General features: G+C 41.5%; 1 protein-coding gene across 7 annotated transcripts in view; it reads right to left on the bottom strand.

Moving 5' to 3' along the window:
• PHKA2 (phosphorylase kinase regulatory subunit alpha 2) overlaps positions 1–20,949 on the bottom strand; it is an 83,490-nt gene that overhangs the window by 46,590 nt on the left and 15,951 nt on the right. For 6 of the 7 annotated variants that reach the window (XR_001373537.3, XM_059720884.1, XM_014608224.3 and 3 more), the window contains 11 exons: positions 19,595–19,693; positions 19,139–19,285; positions 18,844–18,897; positions 18,079–18,201; positions 13,824–13,919; positions 12,687–12,794; positions 11,343–11,421; positions 9,691–9,825; positions 2,684–2,793; positions 1,644–1,788; positions 1,031–1,109 (listed from right to left, as the gene is read on the bottom strand). Coding sequence is in view for 6 of the 7 variants with exons in the window: in XM_059720884.1 (XP_059576867.1) it covers positions 1,031–1,109; positions 1,644–1,788; positions 2,684–2,793; positions 9,691–9,825; positions 11,343–11,421; positions 12,687–12,794; positions 13,824–13,919; positions 18,079–18,201; positions 18,844–18,897; positions 19,139–19,285; positions 19,595–19,693 (1,175 nt within the window). In the remaining variant the exon portion in view is untranslated. The remainder of the gene's footprint in view (positions 1–1,030; positions 1,110–1,643; positions 1,789–2,683; positions 2,794–9,690; positions 9,826–11,342; positions 11,422–12,686; positions 12,795–13,823; positions 13,920–18,078; positions 18,202–18,843; positions 18,898–19,138; positions 19,286–19,594; positions 19,694–20,949) is intronic. The other variant, XM_014608226.3, reaches the window with a different exon arrangement.

The raw sequence follows: 20,949 nt of genomic DNA, 5'->3' as shown, positions 1-20,949 counted from the left end.
TCAACAGCCCTAGAAACCTCTTCAAAATCCAACTAGTCCTTCACTTGATAAAAAGGAAAACAAAAATTGGTGCCAGGCAATAAACATGCCAAGAAAACAGTCATAGACCTGACTGGGTACTACTCTAGTTATAGTAGGGTTGGAGGGTTGTTGTAGATGTGATGGTCCAGGAAGTGTACAAGAGGCAAGGGGACCTGAAGGAGGGCATTTGTACCTAAAAGCTTGTCCAACATATTTCCCAGCTATACAGTTGATATAAAAAGGTAATCACAAGAAAACCCTGCCTCTACTACTCTTAGTTGTTATGTATTCTTATGACACTGGTAGCGGTCCAAAACTAGGGTTAGAGCTCCACTATGCAAAGGTGCTGTGCATTCATATAGTGAGAGCACCCGTATGCTGAAGAACTAAAATTCCATATCCCAAACATACCAGTGGGGCTGACAAGGGTTCATTCACCATAGTTGGAGCCACTTTAATAAAAATGAAATGCTGCAAGTGGGATATAAAGCGGATTTCCCTCTTAGGAAAATGCAGAAAGAGGCAAATCTAATAGAAAAAACAACAGAATGTATACTTAAAATAATGTAGTATGAGCTTCATTTTACATTATTTTATGTAAAAAAAATAATAGGAAGTATATATATGTGCATATACAACACATATGAATAACTGAAAATTATGTACAATTAGGATCATTTCATTTTAAACCATGTATCTTAAAAATAAAACTAACTCTCACCTCAAACACCCAAGAATGATGTTTAATTAAGGTCTAACTTTAAGTATCGGAAATCCCAAAATATAACTCCCTTCATAAAGACTGTAGGTGCTATATTTATAGGTCTGATTATACTTAAAGTTTTACTAAGAACTGTCCTTTGCTATTATCTATCAATCCAAACCAGCAGCAAATTCAGGATGAAATTCAATCCAGTGCAGCAGGCCTACGCTCTACTTATTTCTACCAAGGATTAAGCAAGACTTAATTCAAAGAAAGTTAACAATATATTTTAGAAAGTGACATTACCTAGCCCCTCCAAAATATCCATCCTCTAATTTTCTTACGCTGGCAAGAACTGATGGATGAATGTCAGAACCATCATCAACTAAAAAGAAAAATGAAAGTTCATAGGGTCTAAAAATAATTTCCTATTTAATATATTTAAAAGAGCATTTGAACATTTTCATACAACCAGTTTTCTTCCTACTAAAACAGTTTTTATTTGAAAATGGAAACCAACACACTGGTTATGATTCCAATAACAGTAGCACAATTATGGGGTTAAGATCTTTGCTGACTTTAGTACTCAAGGTTGGCATTTAGAAACTTTTTCTTAAAGGATACACAAGGCCAGCTCAGCGGTTTACTAGGTGTCCTTTTCAATGCAAGTGAGGCATAGGTTCAAGACAGGCCAGGAGCTATGAGGACAGCTCACAACTCTCAAAAGCCCATGATAGATTTCAAAGGAGTAAAGAAGTGGCTAAGCACAAATGTTAGAGACACATCAAGACACAAATGTTAGCCACATTGTTTTCTTGTGTGCTGTTGGCTACAGACTCAGTAGGCCATAACCATTCTATGGACCTCCAGTGTACATCTATTCTGCTTGTGATGGTCAAAGAAATAAAATAAAATTTACTGAGCATTGTATGAGTGATGGGAAAAGTCAGGGTTGGTCTTCCTGTCATCCTCCAACATGAGGTGAGGTATGCCAGCTCTGTTCTGAGCATCTCCACAATCATCCGATTGTCTAGAGCCAGGTAGAAATGATGCTGATCTGTAAACTGGAGAAAAGCAGCAGCAACAACAACAAAAAATATACATAAGTGTGTGCCAGTGCTTTCAAATTTTCAATTTTCTTTCATTCCTCCAGTAAGAGCTAGGCGTACCACTTTGGAAAAAGCTTTAACACAGCCTTGCACAGTACTGCTGTGAAAATGTACAAGCATTAAATCCATTTTCCTATCTTTTACCATCCTGATTATTAATGAAAGAAATTGTATTTCATTTGTCCATAAAAGAAATTACTAGCTCTGGGCAAACAGAATTTTCCAAGGCTAAATTATAGCCACCCATTATAAAGCTATAATTAAGAGTGTAATATTTTGCAGAATAGATAAAAACATTGTTGCAAAATCCAAGCTTCTTGTTAGAAATGTGTACTTAAAAGGACATGTAATATACATTTAAGTGAATAGAAAACATCCTTTCCTTGGTACTACTGGCCATGGCAACAAAATAAGGGGGAGGGGCGGGAATCAGATTCTGTTTTTCCGAAAGTGATACTTATAATTATTGACATTTGTAGCTGGAACATGACTTTCAAATGAAGTCATTAGTAGAATGAACAACTAAGTGAGCAGCAATTCTGAGAAACTATTTATCTCATTGTCCTCATCAAAATTGTAGCTGCCAAAGATTCAACAGAGACTTTGCACTACTGATTGCATGTACCCTTCTCTGAGCCAAAAGCCTAGTGAAGCTGGCCTCTGGTTAGGGGAGGACAAAGCTTTATCAGCATTCCCAGCTGGCTGCCCTCCCTCTTCCATAAGACAGCTAAGCAAAGTATAGCTATTTTATCAGTCCTGCTGCACCTAAAGTGAAGGGACAGTATAGAAAAGCAGAGTTTCATTAGTGATTAGGCCAGAAGTAATTTTCTGGCTCACTTCGTATGCTCACCTGAGGGGTAAAAGTAAATATTTGATTCCTTATCACGTACAATTTGGAGGTTCCAAGCACACCAATGTGTCGGTATGGTCGCCCACTCAATTTCATGTTCTTGTTCCTCCCTGTAATAATAAAAATATTGTATCTGGGATTTCCTTCCCAAATTACTTAAAAAGGAGAGTTCAAATACCATTCTTGTACATGGTGTGCTACTAAAACCAATGTTAAATCCTCAGTCAGAAATATTTGTTATGCATATATTAGCTGGAATTGAGACAGAAAAAAGGTTCAAGTGGTATACTGTTACTATTCATCTCAAAGTTTCCACAAGCCCAATCATCATAGTATCTGTACCATACAATCCTAGGTTTCTGAATTTTAACGTGCCTGATTCAAAGTCAGTTCTCACTGATTTCATCTGCCTTTGGATTAGGTCCTCAGAGATGAGTGCTAAATTACCGTAAGTCTTCACCCTCCAGAAACTCCCATTAAGAACAATGGGAGTTGAGCTATTTGCAAGTTTAACCCTCCCTCAATGTGCATCACAGAAATTGCTATGTTTAATAGTAGTGTCTGAAGCTCGAGAATTAAAAATGACAGCTCCATAAAAAGTTAAGACAATTATAGTATGCACTTGTCTTCAGCTACAAATTATTCTTCTTCAAATTATTTCTGTGTAATAATTCTTTGTACTAAGATTTCTATATTGAAAAAAATCATATCCCTGTCACCTTCTACTGAGACAACTGGACAGGTGTGTGGATGGACAAGAAGGTGCCTTTAATGTTTTTAAAATCTGATCTGGAGGGAAGCAAAGCCCTAAAGAGAGTAAAAAAAAAAAAAAGGAAGTAATCAAAACAAGCAGTTACTCCAGCAAAAGTATGAAGCTCTCACTGGTATTTAGGAATATACAAACCTAAGACAGGGAGGGGCCTCTGGAACCACTAAGTCCAGTCCCCAGTATTGGCAGTCACTCACTCTACCCAAGAAATCTCCATAATTGCTACTTTATAGTCCCACAACTACAAGGCATAACACCAAGAGCATGCCACGGATAAAAACAGAGGAGACAAGGGCACTGCCAGTGTTTTGCCATCTTAACAGGAAACCATTTGGGTAATATTTAGCAGTAGTAGCTGCAGTAGTAGTTGATTTGCAGCTTTTGCTAAAGTGATACAGTAGAATTAACAATAAAATTATATATTAGATAATAAAATGACATGATTTGTGGTTACTGGTAAAAAAGTATACAATAAAATTACACATTCTACTAATCTGAATGAAATTAAAATCAAACATAAATGATGATACATAAAAGTAAACAACATGAAGCAATATAAAATACTAGAATAAGAAAAAATAAACCCAGGGAATTCTATTGATTTTGGTCCTTAATTCTTTGTGCAAGCAGTGCAACTACACCTACATGGTCTAGGACAGGCTGCAAGTTGTTAGAGAGGAGTTGAATTAGGTTTTTTTCCTTCCATTAGCTCAGCACTTAAAACTCTCCACTAAGGGAGAGACCAATTTTCCTCTTATTTATTCAAAGAACCAACAAGACCACAAACAGTGATTTAAGTAATCTATTCCATTCTTCCCACAAGAACATATCCTGGTCAAATATGGGATGTGTTACCACCTCCCCATGATGACTACAGATCTCAGCGTGAATTTGTCTTGTAATGGCCTCATTGGCTGTGGGTTTGTACTTCAGATATGTAGGTTTCCAGGCCAAAAAAAGGGTTTTGTTAGTTTTATAAAAAGATGAAGTTCTGGGAAAAATCTCACTTTCTGCATATCTGTCTCTGTTCTGGTGTTTTTAATTCTTAAATTTGTATCTTCTTTTAAATATGGGAAAAATATGGTGTAACAGTCAGAATATTTCCCAGGCCATTTTCTGAAGGAGAGTATAATTATTATTTAACCATCCAAACAATGGTTTACTTGGAAGAGAAGAGACTTCTAAAATACACTTCTTAGGGTACCCGATAGGGATACAAGCTCTAATTCTTCTCTGACAGAGCTCTTAATTGAACTAAAGCACTTGCATTAAGCAGACCCGTTTCATGTTGCATGAGCGTTCCCATCTCCACCCATCGTAAAGTCTGGCAGAGATAAAAGCCACATTGAAAAGTAATTAAAATTCTATTTTGGAAAGAACCAAGAGGTCAGTACCCCATAGTCCTGCTCCATACAATAAAATGAACTCTGTCTTGGATCCACAGACCTTCTGCACTGTCAGTACTGTCCTTCCGTCCATCATATTGTAAAAGGATAAAATCCACCACAGGATATTTTTTAATGCTGACATTTTTGTGGTTTTTTTCAGCTCAGCTTTTTATTAAAATAAATTCTGAATTACTTAAAGGAGAACACCTCCTTTAATTTCTTTTTTCTATAAAAGCCATACTCATCTCTTCCTTTCATTACCAAAAACCAATACCTTGGATTTAGCACTATTGATTTCCAAGCCATTTGAGACACATTACTGTTGAAAATCATCTAGTAACCTTTGGGGGCCTATCTGGGATCGTGACATTAATAGCATGTGTTCTGCATAAAGTAAGAGAGGGTACAAACACTCAATATTGGGGGTGCATAGAATGGATTCCCTGTTAGCACATGTTTTACATCATTCAAAAACAGATTAAAAAGTAGCAGAGCCAGTTGACATCCTTATTGTACCCCTGTTTTAGTTGGGAAATGAAAGACAGGGCACCACCAATCCCATAATGCACCTTAGACATTGTATTTGAATAGTAAGCAATGATGAATTCTAGGAGAGATTTATTGACAAGTGTTACTGCCACTTTCTTCCATAATTTTAATCTGTTTATGAGTTCAAAGTTACCTTTAGATCATGAACAGTGTGTGCCCTCGGTAGCTGGTGGGACATGGCTGTGCTGGCGGTGGTGGGAGCCCGGTGGCAGTAAGCACAGAGCTCCTGCAGATGCCGCTGGGGTGGAGGGGGGTAGGTGGTGACCACCTGCAGGCACCGCCGGCAGCAGCCAGCAGCGATTGTGGACCGTCCGCAGATGCTGCCAGTGGTGTCGGCGGCAGGGTGGCAAGCGGCCGACTCACTTTTTGTAGGGGGTGCACCAGCCTTTTTGCAGGGGGTACACCACCACGCATAGAGGGTGCACGTGTCCCACTCTCTACTCTCCTGCCACGTCTTGATGGAAATTATTATGCTGATGTTCTTGCGAGCAGAAGACTGCCTATTGTATTTTGTATGTTGGGGCCTTTTGCCTACACGGGCCTTGACCCCGGTCTTTCTCTAGCTAGGCCTCCCCATCTAAACCCACCACACAGGGTTTGACTCGAAGAATCTAGCCTTTTTCAGAGTCTTGAGGCTCGTGGCCCTCTTTTCTGCTCCAATCTGGAGCCTGGCCCCACAGCTAGGGGCCTGCAAGTTCAAATCTGGGGAACTGCCCCGAATCCATGCCACCCCAGTCCACAAAAGGAAAAAAACCCAACAAAACTGCTCCCCACCCAGGTGCACCAGACCACCCTGGCCTTTTAAGATCACGCCTTTTGGCGCCAGGGTCAGTGCACCCCAACATCCTGAGCCCTCACTGGCGCTGGGGCCTATGTACCCCCCAAAAAACGTGCCCTAGTGGGCAACAGGACCTCCACCACAAAAGCCATGCCCTCACTGACTCTTCCCTGCCTCCTGCCGAGCACAGCCCTGGCTTTCCCCTGCCTCCCGCCACCGAGCTGCCTCAAAACTCGACACATTCCGAAACTTTAGAAACATTCTGAGTGCCCTCATTTCATTTTGAAGCCTTTTAATTCACTTTGATTTCACTGTTTCGAGCTCAAAACATGTTGAAGCAACTTCAAAACAAAACACCTGTTGAAATTTTGCACAACCCTACCAGGAACCTCCAGGTTGTACCTGCTTCATCATTTTCAGTGATATCAGGATGGTACAGTTTTCTAAGCAAAGGCCCATGGTAGAAACCCTTCTGAACCTTTAATCTCTTTGGGGTTGTCCTGCAAGCATGCACACAGCTCTCCTTGAGCTTTCCCTTGCAGGAATCTTCACAAATTGTTCATTGCTAGAAGGGGATGCTCAGTAGATACAACAGCAGTTTTAAAAACCCTTCCTCAGGTCCTGGGACAGGGGAGGGGGGTTGGAAGGCAAGATCAAAAAAAAAGAATGAAGACCATCTTTTCACAGCCCTCAGCTTGTAGCTCTTGAACAGGATGCCACTGCAGGGGTCATCATCTGCCATCATCAGCCCCTTACCCATGAAAGGAGTTTCAAAGAGGGGATTAAGGTGCATTATGTTATTTTATAATTTCCTATAGGTCCTGAAATTAAATAGGTCTTTCTCTGCATACGCATCAGAGACCCTTTCTTAGCGCGACTTGTCTATGGGGTCCAGGTAGTGCTCAGCATAAGGATGATTACCACAAAAGAAGTGCACATGATCTACAACTACTACCAGATGTTTAAAACAAAGAACACTGCATGTAATTAACCTCATCATCCACTTGCAAAAGAAAACCAGTACAAAGTAAGGTAAAATCTGGGCCTAAACCAGGCCTTCCTACCCATCAGGAAGATAAGAATTCATTTCTCCCTCCAAGCAGCATGAGTGATTTTCTGATTTTTTCTGCAAGATTTATTTTGCTCAAGGCCCAAATTGAATTATCAAACAAACCTTCTGAGGCTGCTTCAAGCTCTACCTGTAAGCCAGGGGTGTCAAATTCATCACACCCTGAGGGTGCCGAGACCTATAGACAGCACTGTAATCCTAACTGCCACTGGAAATACTGAAATGGCCCAGGTAAGTTCTACCCAAAACAGATATCCCTGCCCCTGGTAAAAAGGACCTACTGTTGCTGAATCACCCCCATAGTAGACTTTCCTAAGGAAAGAGTCTTATGATTCTGTAATCCTGATCCCCAAAATACCCACACCCCTCTGGCAGTAATAATTAGAAAAGTCCACGGTTAATGTTCATTTGGACTGGAATTCTAACTAGAGCCAGGTGAATCTTCTGAATAAATCAGTTTTGTTAGGGGAGCACCGATAGAGATTTTGGGGGCCAATATTGATAGCCGATATTTAAGGAATCAGATCAGTATCGGCTGATATGTCATCAGATACTGTTGCCATCAGGTGGTAAGTCCGGTGCGGTGGAAGGGGAGGGAAGGGGTGTGTGTGTGTTTGGGGGGGGAGGGGGGGGAACGACACAACAGATCAACACCTCCCATGGTGAGGGAGAGGACAGGGGCAGGGGCAGACACTGCCCAAACGGGCCGGGCAGCGGGACAGAAGCATGGATCGTGAGGTAGAGGCAGCTCCCGCTGCTGCTTGGGAGGTCAGGGGATCTGCATGATGCAGGGCGGGCTGCAGTTGTGGGGTGGAGCTGGAGCCGGCACTGCATGGGGTTTTTTTTGCCAGAGGCTGGGCTCAGAGAGGGCTCCGGCAGCGCTGGGAGGATGCTGACGCTACCCCGAATTTCACTGCAGTTCTGCTCCCAGCACTGTGCTGCCGCCTGGCACAGCCCCAACTTTTCCTGGTGCTTGGGTACAGGAGGGGTGTTCAGCTGGGGCTGCAGCGGGTGGCGGCACGGGGCTGGGAGCAGAGCTGCGGTGAAATTTGGGGTGGGTGCAGCCTCCTTCCAGCATCACCCGAGCCCACTCTGAACCCAGCCCCTGGAAAGAAAAGCCCCGCGCAGTGCCAGCTCCAACCGGCAGCTGCAACCTGCCCTGCACCATGCAGATCTGGAGGCACCCCCCCTACCCCAGGGTGCAAGCAGTGGCGGGAGCTGCCCCACCCCACAAGACGCACCTCTGTCCCATGCCCCCCACCACCACCTGTTCAGCACCTGTCCCTGCCCCCTCCCTCACCGCGGGGGGGGCATTGATCTGCGCCCCCCCCCCCCATCCCTTCCCTCCCCGCTTCCCTTCCGTCTTACCAGCAGGAGGCAGCTCTCCATGCTGTCAGCTCTGCTCCATGCTGTGCTGTAGCTGTGCGCAGCACGGGCATTTATCAGCCAAATTATTGGCCCCATCAGACCGATAGCCAATATAGGCAATTTTATTTATATCGGTACTGATCCAATATTGGACCTATGTATTGGTGCACCTCTAGTTTTCATCACAAAATGCAGAATGGCAGAAGCCACTATATATCAGTTCTCATACCCGCCCACCAAAGAACAGGCAGGGTCCTGACAGAAACCTGCCTAGTTTCATGACACCCCAGCTGAGGAACTCCTGGGAACACCAGGCCTTTCAGGGTCCTCGTGGAGCTGAGGCCAGAAATCCTGGTAGCCCCGACTCCAACTTCAATTTTAGTTTTTAGTCTAGGGAGCCTTTAGAGATCAGACCTGAACTGTAATAGATGTTTCTAGGCTCCTTGAACCAGCAGGATGCCTGACAGCTTCACCTGGAGTCAGGGCTCTCAAGGCTTCTAGGCTCTCTGGTTGGGATGCCCTGTGCAGTTAGGGGCGGTCACACAACGCACTCAAGATAATCAGAACAAATGGTTTAATATTTCTGGAAGACAGAAGAAATAATCAGAATATCCTGGCTGTAGAAAATTTTGCAATTTCTCATTTTTATGCAAATTTGTAAGAAAACCTTTTTCCAGAATGCAGATTGAGAATTATGGCCAGTCTCTGTTCCTGTCTCCTTTCAGTTCTTTCCCTATGCCCAGCCTGCCTCTGAAAGCAGTTTCTGCAGAAGCAAACAGAACCAGCTTCTGTGAGACTGTGAAACTTGATAGGAAAGGTGCATTACTTTGAATCCAGCACATCCTATTTAAGGGAGGCAAAATAAACACATTCTTCTGTCAGACCCTTTATATGATGCAGTCAACACTGGATGATTTATCACTAGTCTTACTTAGGTAGTGTGTAGTCCTGCCATTCACACACACGCATGCTTTAATGCTCTAGAAGATCCCAGAAGCAAAGCAAATAAAAACAGGGAAATGAAGGAAAGGGAAAGGAAAAGAAAAAATAATGGATTTCACAGGACAGACTGGTGATGGCACCTACCAAGCTTGGTATACAGGTTACTCAGGATTCGTGCGGGCTGTACTCTCATTGGGTGGATGTCAGCAATGCTCTGCACATTGATTCCATGGTGCTTCAAGATTTTCTTTATTTCATTGGATTCTGCCAAAACAGTAACTGTACAAAAAAAGAGCACTTTGCTATTTTAATCATAATTACTGCTGTTTGTTCTGACCCCACCCATCATAGCCTCTTCCTAACGCCCAGCTATCTACAAATGTAAGAGTCATATTCTGCTTTGACTGGCAAGTCTAACAATACCACTGGGGTTCCAGGAATATTTGTCATCTTTCATTCTTCAGTTTTCAGGCCAGTTTTCCCCAGTTCTCTCTGCTGTTGTAACAGGATGTAACTAGCCAACATACACATATGTAGTAGCGGGATCCACATGCTGCTATACATACAGCAGAAGTAACCTCAGTTCTTGCTCAGGGCCCTGCTGTGACGAGTACTGTATGAAGACAGAAGACAACCAGGTCCATGCACAGAGGAATTTATAATCCAAGTTCTTGATCCACATATGCCAGTTTGCTGGACTGGGAGGTACTCTGTGCAGCCCTGTTAGGCCATACTGCTGTGGTCATGAATATTCATTAAGAGAAACAATATCCCATCTCTACCCACCAAAGAAACCATCACTGGTGAGGGAACAGTCCCCACCTTAGGTGCCAGCTTGTGATCTGTATTACTACCCCAGAACTGTCTGTGTGGGAGAACAGGAGGAAGAAACCACAGGCTCCACTGTATAGGCTGAGATAAACTAGAACGATAGCTGCTAGGGCCAAAAGGAAGAAAAGAGGCATAAAGGCTGCTCTTGACAAAACAGGAGCTGCACGACTGCAAAAAGCAAAATGAGGCTTTATCTGTTGATCAGCTTCCAGGAGTCTGCTATTTCCCCCTAATCTGGTCTTTCTAGATGATACCACCACAAAGGCAGGCAGGCAGGCAAACTCTAGCATTGGTACTGGTGATGATCAAGATAAAACCTCTTATCCTTCTATGAAACATTAAGAGGTAGCAGGAAGTTTGTCAGTAGCAGCATGCTTGTTTTCTGCTGACTAATTTGTTCCCCACCTCTAAAGAGGCACTGGATTTGCAGGTTTGGGACCTTCCCCCTGCCCCAACACACACACACTAGCTGTGAAGATAGTCTGAAACTCTCCTGCATTCACCCAAACCTGGCCCCTTAGGGCAGGGACAGAAGGGAAAAAATTCCATTTATGCACCACAGCAAGTGGCACATTGGCTGCCCTTGCCATCAGCATGGGCTTGACTTTTCAGTAACTGATGGAAGCAAGTGAAAACCATTTAATTCAACTGTTCACAAAAGAGTTTTAATACAATAATGGATTGAAGTTAATTCCTTCATGGAAGAAAACTAGTAGAATGAAAAAATGTCAAGGTCAGTTTCTCTCTCGTGGATATCATCACCACGGCATCTGTTTGCCACACAACAACTGAGGAAGAAAAGCATGCCCAGCAGTGTAAGATTTCACAGCCAATAATCTCTCTATGCCCCAGGATGCTTTTTTTTTGTTTTGTTTTTAATTATGCCTTTCTTTTTTACCGAGAGGTTAAAGTAAGCTTAATAACATCTCCTTTTATTCACAATGCATCAACTACAAATCACCAACCTTGTACCACAACATCAGGTTGAAAAGAAGTGGAAAATCTCCTATTTACAGGATCAATTTCACCTGGAGCTAGAAATCCCTAGGATAAAAGACAAAAAGGAGGAATAAAGAAAATAAAAACAGAGAAAATACCTTTAATCACATCTGAAAATCTCCATTTATGGGAAAAACCTTATCCTAATCCTCTAACTTCAATTCATATGTAAAAGAATTAAATAAAAAATTTAGCCATTTTAGCTCCTTACTGAAAATCTTGCATAGTAAAATAAAACTTTAGGTTGTTTCTTACTGCAAAATGAAATTCCAAAAAACTAGTTTAGTGTTGTGATTGTGAAAACAGTTTAGTGTTGTATAACTTCCTTTCAACATTTTGGATCTGGAACTCTTGCAGTTGATCTGTTTGGGCACTTTTACATGTGCTCTGACGCGATTAATCAAGTCTCCTGGAGCGTTCTAATCAGAAAGCTCCAGGATGCTGCAGCGCCTCATGTATTCAGCATCCCCTTGTTTCAAAATGGCCACAGGGGCGTTTTAATGAAAGCTTGTCAAATGACCTTTAAAGTGTCCCCGCTGCCATTTTGAAATGCGGGACGCTGAATACATGAGATGTTGAAGGCTCTCGAGAGCCACTCTAATTAAAACGCTCCCCCCAACCCTTCTGCCCCAGAGCATGTGTATAGGTGCCCTTTGATGCTGGCATTTTCTGCAACTACACCAAAAACCTAAACGTGTATCCTGAACCATGTATTTAGTAGGCTCAGTCTACAACCAACTTCTAGTAGGCTCCTAGAAGTTGGATGGTCAGTTCAGAGAAGTGTTTATAAGGTTTACTCAACCTACAAAGGTCTCTCCTTCCTCATACACTCCAAGCTCTTTGTATGTAACTAACTCCTTCCCTACCACACTCCCTATGGCTCTCAAACTCTTGGACTTTCCTCATACCCTTTGAGATCAATGCCTGGCTCAGCAATAGATCTGGCCAGTCTTCTCCATGGCCCTGCAGCTGATACTTTCTTGTTTCACAGTATGAGGTTTGCTATTCACTAATCTGAGAGCCCCAGACCACATTGCAATGCTCTCTGGTGAAGAAACCTGAGAGCATCTAGAACTCATACAGGTCACAAGAACCACATCCTGAATATGTACAGTGAACCGACTGACCCATTCCATGTACTCTCAAAAGAAACAGAGGACATAAACTACCCAAGAATCGCAGGCTTGTTTCTTCCAGAAAATATGAACCAACTGTCCCTGACCAACAGCAGTTTGGAACTAGGCAATACTCAATTGATTGCAAAGTGATGTACAATATTAACTTGCTTATTTTACAAGAAACACAGTTACCTCTGCTAACAAACAACCAAGGATATATAAAGACTGGCCCCACAGATGAGGCAATTTTCCAACTGGGACACGATCCACTGAGTGAGGATTTTTATACTCCTCATCCACCTGATAGAAAAAAGTTTAAACAGGAGATGTTAGCCATCTGGTTACAAAGAAATATTAAACATCATATTTTCCAAAATGGTTAATGCCGTTAGGGACCTGCACACTACAAATTCATGATGTGTCATTGGTAACGATGCCCCTCTTTCTTTTGTTTTCACTTCTTAGACCGTAAATTTTTTGAGCAATGACTCTGTGCAGAGTTGAGCCCAACAGAGCCTGATGCTGACAGGGGACTTTGAGTATGACTGTAATGTACACATTTAAACCTCCCTTTTTATTTTGGTTACATTCTTCCTTCCTTCATGCTCCCATTTGAATTTTGACTATTTTCTTATGCCCTGCCAGGGAACATCTGGGTTCAATTGGTACTATCATAGCTCTCTAGAAGTATATGCTACAACACTCTTCCAGTGTTTACAAAGATGCTTAAAGAATGAAATAGGGAAGTCTATTAATAAAGAGCCGATCATTTATTTGGCACAACAATGCATGATAGGTCTGTAAAGGGGAAAGAGTACAAGGAAACACTAGAAATGCTTCATATATTATTTTTACAGTATAAGGTTTTATACAGAATGCATACTAGGCAAAAAAAGCAGCAGGCAAAACCTACTCTCCTTATTTCTTAGACTCCCTAACAAATAATCTACCTACCCTGACTTTTTTCTTGGAGTCCCTACCAAAATAATCTGCGGGGAGGTGGGAGCAGAAATATTGTTTGTAGAAACAAGGTGTAAATGTTTAGACCAGCCCTAACATATCTCCCTGCTCTCAGTGCTCCATAACATTTTTGTTCTTCCTTACTATTCAATATTCTCAGATCAGGCACTTGGAGTTGTGGAAACTTGCAAGGTACCAGAGTTTCTTCACTGGAAATTGTGAATTATTACTCAATTATTTAAAAAAGAAAAGAAAAACCCACAAAAGCTACTACACATATTTCTTGTTACATTTATCAACTAAAGCTTTGTCATTTTATAGCTGCATTTCAAAAAAGGAGCAGTTCACTTAACTTTTTTTTTGCAATACCTTATCAGGAGGGACAGCATACAGCTCTGGCACCAGAAGAATGCCATTCTTTTCTCTAATAAGTACACCTTCAAGGGCCTCTCTGTATTCTTGTACCTAGAGGCAAAGGTAGAGTCCATATTACAGTCAAGAAAAGAAAAACTCTAATTTTACATACCACATCAGAAAAGCAACATTAAGATCTTTTCTAATAAATATGCTAGTGCTGGGGGGGAAGGGGGGGAGGAGAAGGAGAAGGAGGAGGGAAGCAGGCTTTCTTAACCCAACAGCCATGACACGAAGGAGGGCCATAAGCATACTCTCTCTCTCTCTTTTTTTAACAGATATCTAGAAATTAGGATCAGAAAACGTTTTCCTATTTTATAACCTGGTTTTGGAATATAAAACCTATGTGGAATATGCGGAGCATTAAAGCAAGTTATAATTTATTTTAAACTGTCTTAAAAAAACACCACCTCATTCTAAAGAGCAGATTCTTTATAAAAGAGAGATCATTAATTTACTGCACCATGAAAGTGATTTGACGATTTTTTATTTCTGAATATGCTCTGTATTTCTTCTGTCTCTCAAATGCAGAATACATTCCTGGACTTCAGGGGGTGAGGGGAGTTGCTGTAGTTTACATTTTAAATGAACAATGCATCTCCATTAAATTGTGGTGAGGAGAGCAGAAGGAAGCTTTTATTGTGGATTTACTATTTTTCTTGGGAAGAAGGGTGAAAAGGGGAAGAAAAAGCAAGCAGAATAAAGGAAGATTATATTGTACAGCATGTTTTTCTAAGAATACAGTATCAGAAGGGGTCTCCTGAGCCAACAAGTCTAGCCCCCTGAGTTTGCAGCTATTGTAACCAAAGGAAACCCCAAAACTGCCACTTCAAGACTGCATCTACAAGTGCAAGAAACAATATCTGAAACATGAGTAACACCCTATACATGTTATATGTAAAAGTCAGGGAGATGAGGGCACTGTCAATTCAACAACAGGGAAGCAGTTTGTTAATATGCACTCAGAAGATCCTAAGAAAAGGACCACAATCTACATTAGTGTTTCTCAACCCATGGGCTGCGACTCAAAAGTGGGTCACAAGAATATAGAAAGGGTCATGAATAATTACATAAAAACATGGGGAAAAAAAATCACAGATTTTCTCCTGTAAAAGAAAAAAAACACGGGAAAGCATGGGTTTCCCCTTGCAGGCTGGCAGGAAGCTAGCTACCTAAACTATTTACTGGGTCAGGACTGACATCAATGTTTACAAATGGATCCTAGTACAAAAAAGGTTGAGAACCACTGACAACACTACACGCAAATGCAAAAGCCCTCCCCCAATCTATTCCAATCTTACCTAGGGGAACAATTCCTTCCTGACCCTGTATTTGGTGATCAGTATGACCCCAAGTAAAAGAGCAGGATTCTCCAGCTAGGGACTTCTGGGTTTCCAGCACCAGCAGGAGTACTCGTGCACCTCAGTCAGAAACCTCAAGCTTTAGCTGTGGCCAGTGTCCCAACGATTGGGATCTTGGATCTGAATCAGAGATCCACAACCTCAGAATTGTTGTGAAGGGGAGAGAGAGAGAAAGAGAGAGAGAGAGAAAGAGAGAGAAAAAGAGAAAGAGAGAGAGAGAGAGAGAGTGTGTGTGTGTGTGTGGAGGGGGGGAGTGCAATATGAAACACAAACAAAAAATAGATGAACATGTCTTATTTATTCTTAAGATCTATTTAAGCAATAGGCCCCTCCTAATACAAGATTTGCCATAAGGGATCAAATTCATTGACTCATTATTTCTAGCTGCCAGCTACAGAAGAAACCAGCAACGGACATTTACACAATAGCCTGCCCTCAGAGGAAGTCAATGGTTGGTTCCTGTTCAACACATAACAGTTCATATCACTTATAACTTGCTAATGTCTAAATAGACAGCTGCACCCCTACTACTTTGAATTCAGTTAAACTATTAACCTGTATTTGCAATTTACATGTTAATAAATTCAACATGTTAATTATTAATATTTCTATTAACCAATTTTAAATTGGTTCTTCTGATTAATGGAAAATCCCCTTATTCTTGTACTATTAGAGAGGACACTGTAAATAAGAGCACAGCTTAGTACAGAATTAAAAAAAAATCATTATTTGCTTGATATGCATCCAGTTTTATTTCCTGATCATTGACAGTTATTTTAGAACAGAGCAATATGAAAGAGCAGTTCAGCTTTTGTCAGCATAAAATTTCATCTGCCTTCACTTTGGATTCACCTGGCTTGATGCTCTTTATAACTTATGCCAAATCATGAATAAATGTAAATAATTTTGCTTTTGCAAATTTTGCTACCTGACCACTTATCTCCTTTTTTCAGACTACTGCTACCTGAAGTAATGGTACTTATATGAAATCTTGGGTGTTGTTATCACCACGCTGTTTTCCATCTTTTAGCCAGATTCTACCTTTCAGTAGTACTTTTTTCACCTCTTCCTAATACTACTTTGTTATTTAATAGTTTAGTTAAAGAATTACGTGGTTTAAAATAGCATGTTTTTCCCCCTCAAGAAGCAATTCTGTTTTTCCCATCATACCATGCTCATCTCAGTGTTCTACATTTCTGTCCTCAATTATTCTTTCAGTCAGTTTATGAAACTGGTATTAAAATAAAGGCTTCTTTGTTTGTAACTCCCAGCTTTACGCCTAGCATCCTCTTTTAAAATTAGCATCATATATGAAACCCTTTTACTCTTCTCCACACTGCATGATTTTAAATCATGCATCCATTAGTTTCTCAGCCCCTTCATTCTTTATAACTCCTATAATACTGTCTTCTAAGCTGAGTGGTTCACTGCTATTTATCACTTCAGTCCAGAACTTCCTCAAAAGAACAGTTATTAAAGGGCTGCCAAATCTGCCCTCCTCAGCAGTAAGTGCTGGAAACAGCAATGAGATATAATGAAATTGCTCATTCCTTCTCCAAAACATAGCCTTTTGTCAAGGGGCCAACCTTGCTTAAATCCCAAAGCATGCAACTCTGCAAATCCAATTCTCAGATGAGGAACAGGTTGAGGAAGAGGAATGTGCTGCTAGAAGCCAGGGTGGATCTGATTTAAAACAAATCAATTTAATTTATGATTTAAATCATGGTTTAAAATCACTAGTCAGGAAGCCTCGATTTAATTATTGTTTTCTACAAAAAGTGCATTCTTGTTGTTTGATATCCTTGATTAATTTAACTTCTTGAAACTGCACTTTTAGAGAGAGGTAAGGGCTTGACTCTGTGTACACAAATTCACAGAGATGAGTAGGTAATCAGGTCTGTTATCTCTCATGTCCATATACTTCTAACAAGTATGTTATCTCTGGAGAGACAGATCCACAGTTTGAGAACTGAAACTAAGCATCATGGAGATGCTTAATGGGATCTTCTAGACTGAGCACTGAGTCCCACTGGGTAGACTGGTGTTCTGTAATCTTAACTAATCTACAGAGGAGCCTCTGAGAACCCCATAAGATTGGGCCAGTAATATAGTCCACTGGCCTGCTGTGACGTATTTATAAAACTTTTCTAAAAATATTACACAAATATATTGTCTCAACTAGTATATTATTAAAAGTTATAATCTCTATTCCATGATGCTATCTTTGAGCTTTAAAATATCTTAAATTAAAACCATTTTTATATAGGGTATTTTTTTAAAAAGCATCTTAACATAAAAAATAGAAAAATGTGATTAAATAAAAAAAAATCCAATTTTTTATTTTAAAAAATTGTTGATTTTTTTATCCACCCTGCTAGAAGCCCACAGATAACAGGTGTGAACAGGAAAAGAAGTGGGGATAATGAATCCATGCTACGCAGACCTACTCAGCAGTGCATCTGGAGTTACAGAAACTTCTTCACGGCCCAAAGGGCTGCCTTCTCAGCCCCACTCCACAGGACATCTGATATTCAGTCTACTTCCCCAAGCATAGGCCACTGGTAGGGGGTGCATGTGCCCCCCTTCCCCCCACGATGGCTGACACTGATACCGTTGGTAGGGCTGCTGCCGCCCCGACAGGGCTGCTGCTATCAGCAGCTTCTGCGGGTGCCCCCTGAGATTCAGAAGGCACCAATCACTCATGTCCCCAAGCATATCACTTGGGAAAGGACTTGCCCCTAACCAACCAATCTTGGGATCTAGTAGATAAAGTAATCCAGGGGGCTTACACGATCATTTAAAACAAGCATGAGAATAGATTTAATAACTGAAGCCACTTCTTTCTTTACCTGAATCTTCTCCCCATTGAAGATTCCATCAATTAGGAAATAGGTCCAGAAGACTGGCCACTCACATTCTATTTTCTCAAAGAGCTTGAGCTCAGCCGGGTCATAATGTAACCTGTTTGGATCCTAGAAATCAAATAAATTTGAATTTACTTCCTGTGGAAGATATGCAATTAATATTCTACATGATTTGTTTCATACATTGCACGTACACTGCAGGAAATACAGAATCAAGCCACGCATCACTATACATCACGTACATTCCTCTCCTTCTCACGTTCATACTCGCCTCACAAAAACACTCATCCATTTCCCAAAATGTATCAACCAAGCTCAGCTGCAAAAACCTAGGTCTCACCAAGATAACCACAGTTCACTTCACCAATGACAGTATATGATGACATGTCTGCAGTTCCAAATCTGACATTGTTTCACTTTAGAAACATATTTCATTATAATAGCATCCACTTTTACTATCAGATTGTGATCTAGGTTTTGCTGCTGTTCATTTTCCCCCCCCTATACATTACACTCTGTTAGCTAGATTTCACTGTCAGTCGAGTAACGTTTATTTCTGGATTGTATGCCAAAATGAACTATATACAACTGCATGGTTTTTCTAACTGTGCAGTCTTGGTAATGATACAGAACAATCCTATTTGTAACAAGATTAAAAAAAAAAGAAAAAAATGCAGGCACAAAGTTGGGATAACTTAGGTTAAAAAAAACTGTTCAAAATGTCAACTGAAGAATCTGCAATTACAGGACCTCTTTTGGTGTTTTATAACCATCACGAAGGAAACGACAACAGCCGTAACGTCCCTGCAAACACAAGAGAGAAAAATGATTCTTGAAATCATTGTGCAACCTGCTCTTCAGGTGCCCAAGTGGACATTTTATAACAAGTTTCTTTCTGGTTTTATATTACGTTAGGGTTAGGTTTGAGGGTTTTTTATGCCTCCCTCTCACATGCACACTCACTATGCCACACCCATTAAACTTCTGAAGAGGCAAAACAAAAGGTTCCCTTCCTCTCCGGAAGCAGAAAGAAGAAAGCTCTTACTTGTAGTTTGGCTATGATTTCATTTTTCGTTGCATTAACGAGGTTCACATCCTCCACTGCAAAAGCTGGATAAGAAATAATGGACAGAAGCCCAGCATCAATCTCCTTTGATGTGGAAGCTCTTGGCAACATGGAATATAGAATAGACTGGGAAACACAAAAGGAAAACAGAAATAATTATATAAAATTTGGCTTCTTCAAAATGATGATGTTAGATGCAAATAGAACACATCAGTATTTTTCAAAAACAGCTGGGAACTGGCTGAATGAGAGCTTTTTAAAAATGAGTGTAGATGGAATTGGTCAAAAATCAGGTGAACTCCTGTAAACATGCTGGCATGCTGTATCTTGTGAAATCATCAGCAGATTAAAGTTTGGGGTTTATTTTGTCAGTACTTTATAAAAAGTATGTTTGAGCTTACTCATATCAAAGGAACATGGGAAGCTACTTTTTACCTGGCAGTGTTCAACTTCATCAGGAAGGACGTGGATCACTGACTTGTGCCCTCCATGAGCTCCAAAAAGATCTAGTTCATCAATTGCTTCCAGTGCTGCCTTTAGAAACACATATACGTTAACCCAGATTTCTGAGCTTAAATGCCCAATCAACATCCAGTGAAGATAATGGAAATATACCAATGACCTTAGATAAGCCGTTAAGTTGGATTCTTATGACTGATAAAAGGCAATGAGAGCTTGTTAGAAAACAGAGTGGAGTTTGTTTATTAAGATTCAAGCAAGCAGAAGACTGCCTTCCCATCCCCCATCAATTAAAAATGCCATGCAAAACAAACAAAATCCAAGAAGCTCCCTGAAAGCAGCTAATCAACAAGAAAATGCCATATTTACTCAAATCCGAGACAAGTTTTTTCCCCCCATTTACATGGTAGGGAATGCCCCTCATCTTGTATTCAAGTAAGAAGCAGTGGGGGAGCAGGAGGTTGCTGTGGCTCTGACTCCAACCCAGGGTTGGGTCAGAGCTTCAGCTGCTGCCTCCCCCCTTACATGCCCTCTGCTGCCTCTTGCCCCTGTTTGCTCCACCCCATCCTCTACCCCCACCTTTGCTCTGGCTCTGTCCCCTCTCCAGCCTGGGACACATGCTTGCCTGGTAATAGCTGATGTGGCAGCAACAGCAGCTCGCCCCAGAGCCTGGCCTGGAGCTGGTGCTGCACTGCCACTGCTCCTGGGCTGGGCTGGGGCTAGAGTAAATGTGCTTCTTCCTGCGGGCTGGAACCATGCTGGAGCCAGAGCAAAAGGTAAACGGTAGTAGGGGGGAGAGAAGCAGGGGGTCAGAGGTTGTGGGGTGGTTGGGGGGGTGGCAGAGATCAAGCCACTTGACTCCCCAACTGCCTTCCCCCCCATACTCCCTACCGCAATGCCTGCCACCCTACTGCCTCCCTGTGTAATCTGCTGCAGCAGAAAGTACTGGGATTGGGACACAGGGATAGCACGTGAGGATAGCAGGTGCTAGGAGCTACAGTCAGGTTAGCTCTGCCTGTCTAGTGGAGTCATACCAAAGGTAAATAGGGTTTCCTTGTCTGTTTTCATGATAGGTATTTACTGTAGTGCAAACTTATTTCCAACATGAGCAACATTCAGAGTTGTACCCTCCACATAGCCTTGGTCTCGCTGGAGGCATGAACATGTTTCTTCCTTCCATGCAAATATCAGGAGTTTTGCTGCCAAGTCTGGAAACTATGAATAGCTTTTCTCTTTACTAGCCTGCCATTTAAATCATGAGATCTGTTATTGATAACAAGAATGTTCTGTAAGGGAATGCACAGCTGGGCCCATGGGCAAGCCACGTACAG

Source organism: Alligator mississippiensis, chromosome 1 (genome assembly GCF_030867095.1).
Source record: "Alligator mississippiensis isolate rAllMis1 chromosome 1, rAllMis1, whole genome shotgun sequence".
NCBI classification, from domain to species: domain Eukaryota; kingdom Metazoa; phylum Chordata; order Crocodylia; family Alligatoridae; genus Alligator; species Alligator mississippiensis.
This window is presented reverse-complemented; position numbering and strand designations above follow the sequence as displayed.